The following is a 15,128-nucleotide window of genomic DNA, read 5'->3' on the forward strand; positions in this document are numbered from 1 at the left end:
AATACAAATCATCATAATTCTTGGAAATTTGATTTCCATTAAATGAAAGGTGCTTCCACCAAGAACATTTTTGTTACAAAAAAACGCTACAATGTTACTAGAAAAGAAATCTACAAGGAAGATTAAAAAAAGAGGCACATATACAACCAAGCAGCATTCTCGACTGGACATGCTATTTTCACTTAACTGTCCCCAGTTGCTCCGACTCAATGAGTTCCATTCAAAACCCACACACCACTCTATTTGTAGATCCTTCCAGTTGCAAGTACTTCCGGCCAAAGAATTGGACCGAGCAAGCGAATGTACCATTTAGCAAATTCCGTTTAGCTTATAATACTAGTGATGTATCAAACAGCATGATGGTAACTGCAAAACCATACCGGTATTGAATGGTAGATGATCGTTGGGCAAAGCCAAAATCCTTATTACCTCATTGCAAAAAGCACTATGGTAATATGAAACTTCGAAGATGCACAACATATCCCATGCCAAAATATACACACCTCATTCTTTGACCTTTCTATACTTGGCCGTGCTGCAAAATTTTAGAAACAGAATCTATCATACTAAAAGTAGATTGATAACTTTTTGTCTATCAGGTTCTGCACAATATTGCACTTCTCCAGGATCTCGCTTAATTTCTCAGCTTCTTTGGTAGGTTTGGTGAGGAACCCTAGCGGGGTTCTGTTGTTTACTTCATTCGTGACATTGTTGTCACTTGTCGTCACTACACCATTCTGGCTTCCATTCTGCTCATCCTCCACCAAGACAATTTCATTGTTAGATGTCTGAATATCACATCTGTCAGAATCCATGGGCGACCAATGTTGAAAAGCCACATATTCAGCAGGAATCAGACCAGAATCGAGAGGGGAGCAGCCAACTTCGACCATTTCATCCAGTGATGGAGAAACATGGAAAGGAGTCAACATGTTATAGTCAAGCTCTGCTTTATCCAGAACTACAGAAGGGGTAGAATAGTCATTCTGCAGCAAGACATACGTCGAAGAAAATTCCCCACTAGTCAAATTCATCAACCGCCAATTGAATACCCGTCGAAAAATTCTAACCCAACTTGGGATTATGTAGTAGGTCGAATGATGGATCTCAAGCCGGGCACACTTTTGAAGAATTGTACTTGCCTCTTTTCTTGCTAATGGCACTCCCAACAACTTACTAGACTCCGTAAAATAGTTAACTAAGCAATTTTCAAGGAGTAATTTCTGGTTTCCAATATCAACACCCATATTTGAACCCTTGTATAACCAAGAAATGTCATGCTCAAATGTTGGAAGTTTAGACTCATTTAACACAGACAAAAGTGCTTCAGTTCTTTGAGCTGAGCTCCATCCTATGCTCGGCAAGTACCAAACAGAAGCTTTGTACTCATCAGTAGACTTCTCCAGCAAACTTATTTCAGGACAAGGCCAACCAGTAGGATTTGCTCTGGCTGCAGCAGCCACTTCCCCCATGGATTGATCCAAGGCATCATTGAAAGCCGTAATACATTGGTTTGGACCAACACTGTGAGCACTAAACTCGTCAAAAACTTTCAATGCAGAACTCAAGTGGGTTAGAACCAATTCACGTGTCTTTGTGCAGTGGATAACAGGTTGTGGCGGTGATTCACTTGCCAGCCATTGCAGACCCTCTCTTAACTTTTCGTCGCTGAAAAACCCATCAAACTGTTCCATTGGCTGGTCTCTGAGAAACGAAATGTAAAATGTACCCATCCGTGATTTGTCAACATTATTAAGCCCTAATTTTTCAGATATAACAGAAGGATCAGAATCCTTGTCTGTACCACTTAAGATTAGAAAAGGCAATTGAGAACCAGAAGGCAATGACATGAGAAGGTCATGAAGCCGATCCTTTTGGAGATCCATTGGGATGCATTCTGACAGAAGGAAGATAACTGCAGTGGCACCTGTTACAGTGTCATTCAAATTTTCATAATGGACACTCTTAACAACTGACAAACAACATGTCAGATTGCTGCCAGATTGGCTAAGAACCCATTTTTTCCAAACAGCCAGGCCAGGAGACGAAATAAGCAAATCATCATTCTCATTCCTCATGGGCAAGAGTTTAGAATGCAACCATGAACCTGCACCAGTCTGCAGAGCTTCATTCCTTTGCGAAGTGATGTCCAGATGGAGGTTGTCATCCAGAGAACATAAAACAATCTTCCAACAAATGCATTTGGCATCTGAATTTCTTTCAACAAGTGTAGCTGATACAACATCTGAAGGATTCAGCATTGACCATGATTTTTCTAAAATTTCATGTCTTCTACTCATGACACGATGAATGTCGAACTCACCAACAATGCCTGATTGCTTCAGAAGAGAAGAAACGGATTATGAAGCATTAGTAGAATAAGTGAAGAACAAGGACATATTAAAGAACCTGAATTTGAATTGCTCAATAATCAACTACAAAAGTAATGCAAGTGGAAAGTTATTTGAACTTGCAAACTGTTAGATACTTATTTTACATCTTTCTATCTGCTCATGTACACGGTAAAGACAGAAAATTTTCATTACAATTGTTTTTGTTCACAACAAGTTGATCAAATTACCTGGCACTAAAAACAATGTGGAAACACTTCCAATCTCAATGTGACATCCTCTGCCCAATTTAAGTCACTTATGCAGAGTATATAACAGAATGGTGGTTCACATTGGCCCTAAAGGTGTGACAATTAACATGATTTTCTAATAGATCTAATCATAGCACTTCAAGATGGGCAATGTGGAAGCCTAATAATGACCTTCACAAAGTGGACATATATTTCAGATCATCGCAAATACATAATGATTTTTTTTCCTGGATGCCAGTATATTTAGCTAATGAAAATGTAACAAAATTAATTACTACCAACATCACGATGGGCTTCATAAAAACTCAAAAATCTAGGGTTCATTGAGTTCTACACCCAGATGAAACATTTAATCAGCATTAGACATCCTGACATTTCGGCAAGTTTAACATCTGGTAGATAGCAATATATAACAACTTACCGCACATGTATCATTGTATGCCTGCGCTTTACATACTAGATGATAAAGATATCAGGCAAGAAATATGCAAGCTCTTCATTCACTACACGCTAATCTAATATTTTATTGTATAAAAACAGACTCAAGCCTACAACTAAATTTTTACTAAAACAGCTTGCATCTTCACCATTATCACTGGTAAACTATGCAAATATCAAGTGAGGAAAATAGCTCCTAAATAATACTTACAACTTCATAGTGCCAAATTGGTGGACCCATCGAGAGTGAACTCAGTGCAGCACGTGCAGCTAACTGTTTTTGCTCTCGCAATTCTCTTTTCTTTGATGCACAACGCTTCCATCTCCTGACCAATTAAATAGTATGATAATAATGTGGAATAAAAAAGAAGCAATAATGACAGGCTAAAAAAAATAGCAGTCACAACCTTAATGTAAGTTTAAGTTTTGCCTGAGCAATTTCTTCATCGTAATAACTTGTTCCCACTTCATCAGCTTTATCTTCTTCCACAATACATGTCTGTTTTTCATCTTCAAAGTCTTCACTGAGCACAGGCTGGGGCACTGGATTTTTCACATCAGAAACAATTGGAAGAATGGGCATTCTTACTTCTGCTCTTTCTGGCGTGATTTGTGATGGTGTGAATTCTGAGTCATACTTGCTCACTTTGTTAAAAGAGTTTCTGAAAAGCTGGTTATACATCAGAGTCCCTCCACTTTCAACCCTGACTTCATCAGATTTAGGAGAACTTTTGGACAAATCCCATATAAAAGGATTAGCTGGAGCCACCCGAACATCATCTCCACTCTTTTGTTTGATTGGGATCCTTAAATCAACTGATGTTTCAAACATTGGCTTCTGTGTAGCATCTTTTGGGGATGAGATGGTTCCATATTCATGCATCTCCTCATCTATGGCCTGGGTACTTTCAGGCATGATGGCTTGAACAGGAGTACGTTCTGGCTCATGACACATTTTCACTTTCTCAGAGGTAAATGACTCAGCTAGACAAGGAGATGAGACATCAGTTACTATCATCTTTGACTTTTTCTGATGAACAAGTTTTGAACGCTTGACAGGATAGTCATTCTCAACATTAGGAAATGAAATTTCTTTCACCATATAAGGTTCTTCAAATTTTTTTATTGAGAATCCATAATACTCCAGAAAGTTCTCTATGTTTTCTTCCTGATTTAAATAGACAAGCACAGAAAACTGAATAAAAAAAACTTTTTGATGATTTGAAAAAACAGTAATTGATCTTAAACAGTCACCTCCATCCCAAGCCACTTGGCCACATGAGAGACAGGAATTCCTTGGTTATTCTGCAGACCACTGTGCAAAGAAGCAAGAGCCTGGGCACGTAACTGTTCAACACATACACAAATTAAAACAATTTCTGTATGCATAGCATTGGGATGAGAGATCAAGTAGGATAGCTATCTGGAGAAGTTTAGAATGATAATGACTAGGGTCATTGAGTTCCTTTTTTATCAAAGCAAACTATCCCTTGATAACTTGCTCTTTGCATGAGCATAAGATGAAAAAATTTAGGGTAAATTCCTTCAAGGGGTCCGCCCACCTTTTTGTAAGTGTGGCAGCCATGTTCCCAAACTTCCATTCATGGCATATGGGTGCTAGAAATGGAAGTTTCCAGACATGGCTGCCACACTTATGAAAGGTTTGGGACCCCTGAAATTTGCCTCCACCTGGCGTGGTTTGCCCTTGCTTTCAACAGTTTATCCCCCAAAACATCCACAACGTTAAAAGAGGGAGAAACTTGCATAATACCAACAGACTTGTCATGGACAAAGCATTATTTATGGTGAAGATAACTTAATGGATACACTATCATGTGTGATAGGAGACTTAATTGCCAATATGATTCTATTTATAACACTAACACAACAGGAAGCAAAGGCCATACCTTTGAAAAATGAGCATGCATTAAGCATGCTTGTAAATAGCTAGCTTTTCGAGCAAGCCTAAAGAAGGCAATAAAATTGCTTGTTCTACAGGCTCTGCAATTAAGTGATGAAACTACGATTAACAGATCATTATTAAAAATAAAAATAATAAAGGAATCTTCCATGCAAATATAAGAATTCACAACCTGGCTACATCACGGGCAAATAACACTTCTGGAGTTTGCCGCATTTCTGGTGTCATCTTGGCCAGATCGAGTGACAGCTCTGCAGGTTCAACCTGACATGATTTTTTTATTTTCACAGGGTAACATAGGAATGAGAGTTGTGGAATCATGTCCAATCACTGAAAACTTACTTTATATCCTGGATGCTTGTCAAGCTTGAGAAGTGCATAATAACCTCTAAATTCTCTTTCTGATGCCACATGTATTCCTTTCTTCCTGTGATCATCATACAACTGGAATAATTCAACCGATGTTTTGTTCATCTGCTCAATATTTAGGTGAGCATCAAATCCCTCGGAGAATCCCTCTCCTTTGGTGTATTCGCATAACTCATGCATGGCTATTATATGAAGTCTTATCTGTGACAAGGATATTAGCAAGAGTAATTAGTCTTCTGAAATTGCCTGTAATCAACGTAAATCATCAAACACAAAAACAGTTCCTGGTTAGAGGATTATTTTACAGAGAAGAAAATTACAAAAAGTAAGATGATACAAGACTCTTAAATGAAAGGAATCAATTCATGTATATAAAACAAATAATGATGAAAAATAAGAAGTAAAAAATAAGAGTCCCCATTTTCTTCATCCAATGTAGTAGAGAGACTAGATACTGAATAAATGGATAGTTATGCATTAATCATCATCCAATCTCGTGAGCTTTCATAACACAGCTACTATGATGGCATTTTAAAAAATAATATTTCTGTTTAGAGAGGCAAGCAGAAAGAGAACAGACCATCTGCTCCAGCATCCTGATGGCTTCTAGGTTAAAAATATGTTGCATCCTCAGGTCCATACGGATTGCTCTCATCCTATCCCACAAGAAGTTATACAAGCCAAGAAAACTATCATCGTAAGGCTGATCCAGCAAATCCAGAAGATAATCCATCGTCTTTTGCAGGATTGGCATTGGTCGTATTAGATCTGCTTCCCTCTCTGCCGTCCTAGTGTACTGAAGCATCATATGCAATTATTCATCAGCTTGCTCTATGTGATAATGAAATAGTTTCTTTCCCACTTCATCATTATTTGTTATGAGAATCATGCAGATTCCAAGTATTTACCTTTTTAACAGCGAGAAATTTGCTAGTTTGATTTCTATCGCCTTCGAAGCGTTCGTAATGGTCGAGATCTCCTTTTCTTTCTCGTTCTGATCTCTCAGACTCTAAAGCATGACAACAAGATGAAATATCAACTCTTGCCATGAAACGCCAGAACCTCATAAACAAAATGCAAAGTTACTTTAGGAAAGAGAAGAAAAGTTCTTGACTTTCCACACTTCACAACCTTCTTTGGGCACGGGGTTGTTGTGTGAGCAGGTAAGTAGAGGTCAAAATACTTAAGCCCTTGATTAAATGACAGAAAATAATTCCTATGCATTCATTTGATGTATGCAATCATGACCAAATGCATCACATGCACATGATAGAAATCTTCGTTTGCTACAATGATGGCAAGAACAATTTTCATGGCACCAAAAACTTGGTATAAGGTAGTTGAAGCCGTAATGATTATACCCTGCATAAGTGGCATGAAAAAGTCTCTGGAACATATTATTCTGTTCTAAACTTGTTAGAAACTATGAAACAAATATCATTAAGAAAAATAGAGAGTTTATATAACCATTGTCTTAGAAATGCAAAGAGAGGCCCTATTTATAGGGTGGGTTAAAAAATAACTGTAAAAGGAAACAATCTACATTATCGCTCTCTTATGGAATTGATCAAAGGGCTGACTCAGAGCGTATTTGGCTAAGCTTAAAAGGAGTAAAGTTAATATAAGTAACTTTTCGTCTCCTAGCATGTTTGGATAATTTACTATCTAACCCCTGTTTGGTTTAGCTAAAAAATCAAATTTTTAGTAGATTTTGAAAAAACTGATTAAATGAGTAGCTAAAAAATTTATAAAATTTGTGAATCCATGATGTGGGGTAGAAAATAATTTGAGATTTTTATTTTTATTTTTATTTTTTTTAATAGAAAATAGGGCCATACAAGGACCAAGTAAAAAAAAGTCACTTTCATTAGAAAGTAAACATACTGTCATTTACTTATTTTCAACTTTGAACCCGTAAACAAAAATTGTTAATTTGAAACTTACAATATTCTCTACATATCCTAAATCAAGAAGCAAATTAAAAACTCAAATTTATAGGATTTGAAAAAATTCTAAAGTACTAGTACTTGTATATATCCTAAGGAAATAAATACAGAAAAAGGAACTAGCGAACAAGGAAAGCCAAAGTTACAACAAAACCATAACAAGGGAACTTTGTGATGTTTGAGCATAATAGTTTTGCAGATTGCATAATCTCAATTTTAAACACGTTCACAAATGTGGGAAACAACTTGTTGCTATTGAATTTGGGCAGAGATAGCTTTGATGTGAGAGGCCGATGACCACAATACTGGAGCTTAACCATTGTCTATACAAACTTAAATTGTGAAGGAAGTTTAAATAACGTACCTGGACACATATCTGGACATGATCCAATTATAATGCTGGATGGTGTAGGGCCTTCATTATCAGAGATAACATTGCTATCCATTGTAGGATCCTCAGAATATTTCCTTTTTTCCGGCATAGATTGATTCTGTCTTATTACAGGAACCTTCTGATTTGAAGTTGTAGAATCAGTCTGGTTAAGTTCATCCTTAAAGCGGACTAAACGTTTTGCTTTGGCTTGCAGTTCTCTGCAAACAATGGGATTGATGAGGGACAGAAACACGATAAACTGGAATTTTATCATGATAATTAATGCAGTTACTAAGGTCCTGTTTGATCCACATACTTTCCAAAAATATATTCTTCAACAATGATTTGACGTCATTTCAACCACATTTTTTCAATAAAATTATATTATACGCAAATCCAAAACTTTTCCTTATTTTTTAACTGCACATTTCCCATCAACACACTTTTAAAAAATGCATTCTTATGGAAATAATGTGGCTCAAACAAGGGCGACATTATAAATCAAAATGCAATACACATAATGTCCTACCGCTCAATTTCATCTGTAGAATCGGGATCCCGTCGAAAGCCTTGGTCAGGAGAAGATGGGGAAGGTATCTTGGATCTTTTGGCAACTGGAAAGTGCTTTGGCTTGCTTGCAACAACTTCAGCATTATCATATTCTCCAGGTGTTGAAGACTGCCTCTTACTTGGAAAATCTTCACCTCTTTGAGGACTGTAATTTGCCCGCAATTTGGGTGGAGATGTAGTAGGACTAACAAAGAAATGAGGAGACAAACTTAGAAAAAAGATTAAACTTAATCCAGTTTCTTATTATGTAAAGAACAAACTTTCTTTTCAGTGTTAAATAGTGAATATAGAATTTCCGATACCCCATCTTTAATTTGAACCAATACGTCAAATCCTGGACCGATGAGGGCATTGTGCTTGTTAATCAAAAGACACTTTGAATCAACCTTCCTCCAAAGGGGAAAGTCAAAAAGTAGTGCTCAAGAGGATGTCATTCAATAGCAATTATAAAAAAGATTATACTATTCCCAAGCCAAAAAGACAGTATTCTCACATTATCCCCAATCCAAGACAAACAACTAATGAACTTACAAGCAATTAAGAAGAATTTGTTAAGGCAAATCACACTGCATGGTGTATAAAAAGTGTTCCTCCAAAAGGGAAAGTCAAAAAGAAGTGCTCAAGTGGGAGTCAATCGGTGGAAATTATAAAAAGATTATATTATTCCCAAGACAAAAGGACGGTATTCTCACATTCTGCACAATTCAAGATAATCAACTAATGAACTTAAAAGCAATTAAGACGAGATTGATAAGGCAAATCACACTGCATGGTATATTATTTTAAGCGTTCTAAAAGGAAATGTTCAACCATTGCTGAAACTTACATCACACTGCATGGTATATTACTTTAAGCGTTCTAAAAGGAAATGTTCAACCATTGCTGAAACTTAAAAAGGAAATAAGTCCCAAATACCACACTAACCCCAATCTACGAACATAGCTTTATCTAAACACAAACAAAGCATTATTGATTTGGAGTTTCACGAATTTGAGAATTATGCTTTTTGTTGGAAACTTGAAATTATTAAATTGTTTATTTATTTATTTATTTATCAGCATTAAGCCCCTGTTTGGTAACAATTAAAATCAATTTTTTAGTAAATTTTGATAAAAGTTGATAAAATATGTGATCGAAAAATTGTGGATCCCAAGAAATATGTAGTTAAAATTAATTATTGACTTTGACTTATATTTTGGATTTTAATCCCTATCAAACAGGGCTAAATAAAATAATATTAAAAATAGAAAAACATCCTGTTACTCCTATGCTTGTAAGGCTCGAGGCTTGACCTCCACGCTTTACGCATTTTAGAACATGATCAATTTCTTCCACAGAGAATCTAGTTGTGCACGCTTCCCAATGGCCAAGTACCAAGAGTAACATAAGGATGCCCTAGGTAACATCAGTCAGTAGTTGACCCTCTCCCTTCCTCTCATTTAGACAGACTTTCATTTTCCAAGAGTTTGTTTAGATATTCAGTTTGAGGGACACCGGACTCCATGCACATTCTTCTCTTTTACTTCTTTTTTGAACTCGTGGAAAGAAAATACTTGTTCAAATTTCAGTAATTTTCCTTGAGTTGTAATCAGGGCACATGATTCTAAAGTCTAAACAGCAATTACAAAGGTGATGTTAGTTGCTCATTAGACAAGGAGAAGGAACAATTAAGCCCATAACACAGGTCCACAAACAGTTTTCTAACAAGCTAGGAAATATTATTTGGCTATTTAACTTTTACAAACAACGAACTTAATGTACTACAAATTTAACATGTCGATTTCTTTTGATCTCTTATCTTTTTTTTCCTCTTGGGGCATGGAGGCAGTTGCTTTGGTTTTCCATTGATTGGGAAGTGAGAAGACCCTCAGTTAATGTTTAATCAATATAAAGAGAATTTTTGGCGAAGAACCTATAGTGAAAGACTAATATTACCCACCACCCAATAAAAAATCCTGCAGGCACCAATTTATTAACATCGTGCTTCAGCATAACTTAGTTGACAAGAGAACTAAATGTTTCAAAAGGTTAGAAGTTCACTTGTTACTTGACAAGAGAACTAAATGTTTCAAAAGGTTAGAAGTTCACTTGTACCTTTTTTGGCCATCCAGAGAAAAAACAGAATTCTCCAGTGGAGCTCCATTTGTAGATGGAAGTGAAGGGGATCTCATTCTTAGTGGGAGGTGAACATCATCATACTTGGCTTGAAACTTCCTTCCGGATTCCAAAGTATTTACCGATGAAAAGACTGAGGAGACATCTTTTTGAGCCACTTGATTGGTGAAATTGCTGGATGACATTGTTTGATAACCCCTTATTGAAGAGGAGAAAGGATGGCTACATAAGAATTCCAGCATAAGTAAATATCTAAGCATCAGATATATGAATAAAGATAAAAGGGCCAGTTTAATGCTGTAAAAGCCTTGCCGTCCTACAAATGTGATGCTATTACATTGAAATCCTGTTTCCAGTTCCAAAATCACCCCACCCCAACAGCCTTTGAAAAATATATGGTACAATCCATGCCACAACCAAACAAATCCAAACTAAAAAGAGAATAACAGGAAGTCTGATGCGTCAAATTACAATTGGAGTTCCAGGATTCCAGGTCAACAACAATGAGAAAAGGAAAGAATAATGGAGAACTGGACTTAGTGCAACATGAGATTGTATAGGGTATCTTAAAGATAATTAAATGAGAACCCGCGAATAAGAATGTGTATCTGTGTCTGTGCGTGTGGAAAATGGTGAGTACTAGCAAATAGGGAGCAGACAGGTAGCACTATTTATGTATTTCTAAAAGGTAATTTGAGCAATCAAACTCCAGATTTGGAGCTGTGATTATTAGTACAAGTGTCCAAAAGTGCATATTCAAAGAATGGGGAGAAGGTGTTTATAGTTATGCTGAGACTAAACTTACCGCTGAGATTCACCAGAAGGAGAATATTGGTCTCGTGCATATATATTATTCTGGGAAACCAAAGGAGGTGATCGTGCTCGCTGAGGAACCAAGTAGCTCCTACTATTAGAAGGTAAATCTGAATGACTGCCAAAATAGAGCAAAAATAATTAGAGAACAATAAAGTTGCAGTTCAAAGTATGAAAGAGAAGACCATTTAATATAGAATGCACCAATAAAATTCAAAACAACACATCATAACTTAAGAATTGATTGAACTAAAAATTTCCCAGTGACTTATAGATAAGGCTTCATATATTTAGCTACAGCCATTACCTGTTGGGCTAAAAATCTACGGGGTACATTCCAAACGTGGACCCCAAAGCTTGGGATCAGTCACACTTCCATCCCCAACTTTTTTTCTTAGCGTGCCACTCCTCAACCTTACATTTTAGTCCTTATTCACGATTTACATGAAATAGAGGCATTAAATCCATGTCTGCTGTTGCAGACACCCCCCCCCCCCCCCCAACACGCAGAAGAAATCTTATAATAAATAATGTAAATCACCGCAACCGAGTAAGAACCTATGTATGTACTTACAAATGGTTTGTTCATACATGGAATCATAGACTGAAGAATACATCTGCAATGGTATTTCTATACTTGAGAAGAAGTTCAGTCAAAGAAAAGGGCTCAACATGAATATTAAGTTAAGAACAGAAGTTCTAATAATTTTGGAGCAATCAATAGAACTTTTCACTTCAAAGATCTAATAAAGTAAGTAGTCGTTAGTAGGGATAATTTACCACAGCTTTGTGCAAAAGCTTCCAACAGTCTAATTTCAGCAAGGGCAAATAGCAAAGAAATTATTATGTGTGTTGGCTTCATAGACAAGAACAAACACCTTTTAACAGCCAAACAAGTTGTACTAGGAAGGTAAAACTGACATCTTTAATGGGGGTATTTCTAAAACCAAAGCCTATGAAGCCATTAACCAATAGCACTCCCATAGCATTCATATGAATAATCTGGACATGAATTTTTTAATAATAACAAGAAGATTGCCCATTTATTACCTCTGAATTCCAGCAGAAGGGCGATAAGATCCCATAGTTGTGTAGCTTCTGTCAAAGACTGAATGCTGTCCCTCCGGAGCATCAAGATCACTATATTCAACTAAATTTCTACAACCAGTGCCAAATAAAAGTGAACTTTCGAAACTTCAATCCCGCATACACATCCAATCTTGGGAATATAGCTCTTTTTTTAACTACTCAAACGTTTATCCATTTCGCAATCAAAAATCACACATACACGCACAAACACACGCATTTATATCAAATCTTGGAAATAAAGAATCACACTTTTTCCTTTCTTTCTTTCTTTCTTTCATTTTTTTTTTTAACACCCGAAGGTTTATATACATTTCTCAATCAAGAAATATTTAGAGCATACATATATCTTACCTGGGAGACCTTGGAAAAGTAGGCCTAGGTGCTGGGGGTGAAGGGAAATTGCTGAGAGGGTTTTGAGGATTTGGTTGCGTAGTTGGACCTAAGTTCTTCCCGAATGCCTGGAATGCCATTTACATATATGAACAAGCGCTGTAGGTGTGATTGTGTGTAATCTATGACTATAAAGATCAAATATTTCCGCGATTTAGGATTTCGGAACTGATGAAGGTGAAGCTGATTTGAAGGTTTAGAGCACTGCGAAACGACGCCGTAATTACGGGAATTGAATTGATTTGTATGATTTTATTTTCCAGAATCACTAAATGAGTCCTTCGTATAAAAATGCAGTGCAGAGATGCGATTATTGGAATTGGAAAAGCATAGCATTTAAAATTGAGTAATGCTCCATTAAGATAATAACTTGAGTCTGTGACAATAATATAGCATTAAAGGATAAGTACAACTCAATGAAACATTTTATTTGACCTTTCATTTAACTAATTACATGACATTACATAGATTGAAATTATAACTCCAATAGGACTAGAAATAGACTTACCAACCGTGCTTGCTTAACTGAGTTTTTAAATGCTGGTAAGTGGCACCCGATAATTGTATTGTTAAAAAATAATATTAAGAGTCTGTTTAGGAGTGATTTTGAGAATTGATTTTTTGACTTTTAGGAGAAAAGTGAGGTTCATCAATAAAAGAATAAATCAAATATGACGACTGAAATAGTGAAATAACTGTCAAAAAATCAATTTTTTGAGGGAAAAAATCACTCCCAAACAGGCTACAATAAGCCTTTGTTTGAACCCATTTTTACATGTTAATATTGCCCTATTTGATAGCCCTTTTTTTAAAATGCATTTTTCTCTCTCTTTTTTTTAACCACACATTCTTTATTAAAATAATATTACACGTAAATGAAAAAATTTTCCTTATTTTTCAACCACACATTTCACGTCAGTTTACTATTCTAAAATGCATTTTTACATAAAAATGTCTATCAAATACCTTATATATTTTGGAATAGTGATTTTTTTAAAAATGTATGGTTAAAAAATAAAGAAAAATTTTCTATTTACATGTAAAATTATTTTATTAAAAGAATATATCATTGAAAATGAAATTTGAGAAAAAATTAGGCTCGAACAAGGGCTAAATATTATAAATTTGGATCTAATCAGCTGATTAAATTCGATCAAGAATTGGTTCAAAATCCGGATATGTTATTATTAGAAATTGCTTGGTAAGAAATCGAGTTTGATATGGAATCGGTTGACCAGACATTATTTAGTTGGGTTGATGGGTTAGATTTTAGTTTCAAGAAAAGGGGAAAATATCGATTTATTGCAATTGGAATTGAGTTACTCTAAACTATGAAATGATAGTTTGATTTGTTCCCTATTTTCACACCAATGAAATCTATGCAATAAATTGAGCCCGAGACTTTCGTTCTATTAGATCAAGGAAAATGAATCACCCAACAATAGTAACAATAACATTACTTTCGGACTTGTCTGGTACAGATTTTGAACCAATTAATAGCAATTATCTGATCGTTGCACCCAAACTCCAGTCGACTTTGTTGACTGCACCACTCACGTGTAGGGCCCACTGGCAGCTCAACGGTCCAAAAACACCTACTAGTTTCTTGAAAAAATCTCCAGCAGACAGGCCCTAATATTATTATGTTGCTACATAGATTGGTGTTAAAAATTAGAGTGTTATATACCTCATGCAATATTTGCACTAAATGATTTATTAACACCATATTCTTTATTATCCACACTATATTTTATTTGCAATCAATGTCCTAGCTTTGGGGGCGTTTGTTTCTCATTTTTGTAAAAATGAGAATGAAAAATATAATCGTTATGGACCCCACACAAGATAAAGAAATTCAAATTCGATGGGTGATGTAATAGATAACGGTCATATTTTTCATTTTAATGGGGAAATAATAGTTAACAAATGGGGGCTTTGCTTATTTTTTATTAATGTCTACAACTCTTTTTTATCACATTTTATCCTCAATATACTACTAATTTGCATATCTTGCATCTAATTATGGTTGTCATTAAGCCCGAGATCTTAACTGGAATTGAATCTCCCGATTTGAAATTGAACCGAAATCGAGGGTTCTGGTCTAGTTCTCAAAAAAATAAATTATGAATCGAAACTTAGAACCAATAACTGACTGAATTCGATCAACAGAATTTAAAAAGAAAAAAAGAATAACATATTCCTCTATATCTCATATGAGTTTCATAATTATGGGAATTGGTTCTATCACCAATACAAGGCTCCATTAATAGCGAAGTAGTACTATGAGGGAAGGATGAAAAGAAACCGCATCGAGAAATAAAATAGAATATGAAATTGTAAGCTCCCAAACAATAGGAAGAGCCATCAGTTCTTGGTTCCTAAACCATAACTATAGGTACCCGAGTGGAATTGATTTTTATATAATTTTTATTTACAATTTATATGCTGGATAAAAAAAATATATATAAAACTTCAGAATTATAATTTGGGTAGTAATTAGTC

At 35.6% G+C, this 15,128-nt stretch overlaps 1 protein-coding gene across 1 annotated transcript; it reads right to left on the reverse strand.

Annotated features, from left to right (window-relative positions):
- Positions 1 to 14: 14 nt before the first annotated feature.
- On the reverse strand, positions 15 to 12,982 carry LOC111367342 (SAC3 family protein B). The gene is made up of 15 exons (XM_022988159.1): positions 12,588 to 12,982; positions 12,198 to 12,305; positions 11,140 to 11,265; positions 10,314 to 10,556; positions 8,179 to 8,403; positions 7,641 to 7,867; positions 6,239 to 6,339; positions 5,911 to 6,126; positions 5,304 to 5,531; positions 5,134 to 5,225; positions 4,948 to 5,041; positions 4,295 to 4,387; positions 3,448 to 4,208; positions 3,252 to 3,366; positions 15 to 2,339 (listed from the first exon to the last, which is right to left on the reverse strand). Exons 1-15 carry the CDS (start codon positions 12,704 to 12,706, stop codon positions 567 to 569), a joined length of 4,521 nt encoding a protein of 1,506 aa, XP_022843927.1. The 5' UTR covers positions 12,707 to 12,982; the 3' UTR covers positions 15 to 566.
- Positions 12,983 to 15,128: the final 2,146 nt, after the last annotated feature.

This window comes from Olea europaea, chromosome 2, assembly GCF_002742605.1.
Source record: "Olea europaea var. sylvestris chromosome 2, O_europaea_v1, whole genome shotgun sequence".
Lineage (NCBI taxonomy): Eukaryota > Viridiplantae > Streptophyta > Magnoliopsida > Lamiales > Oleaceae > Olea > Olea europaea.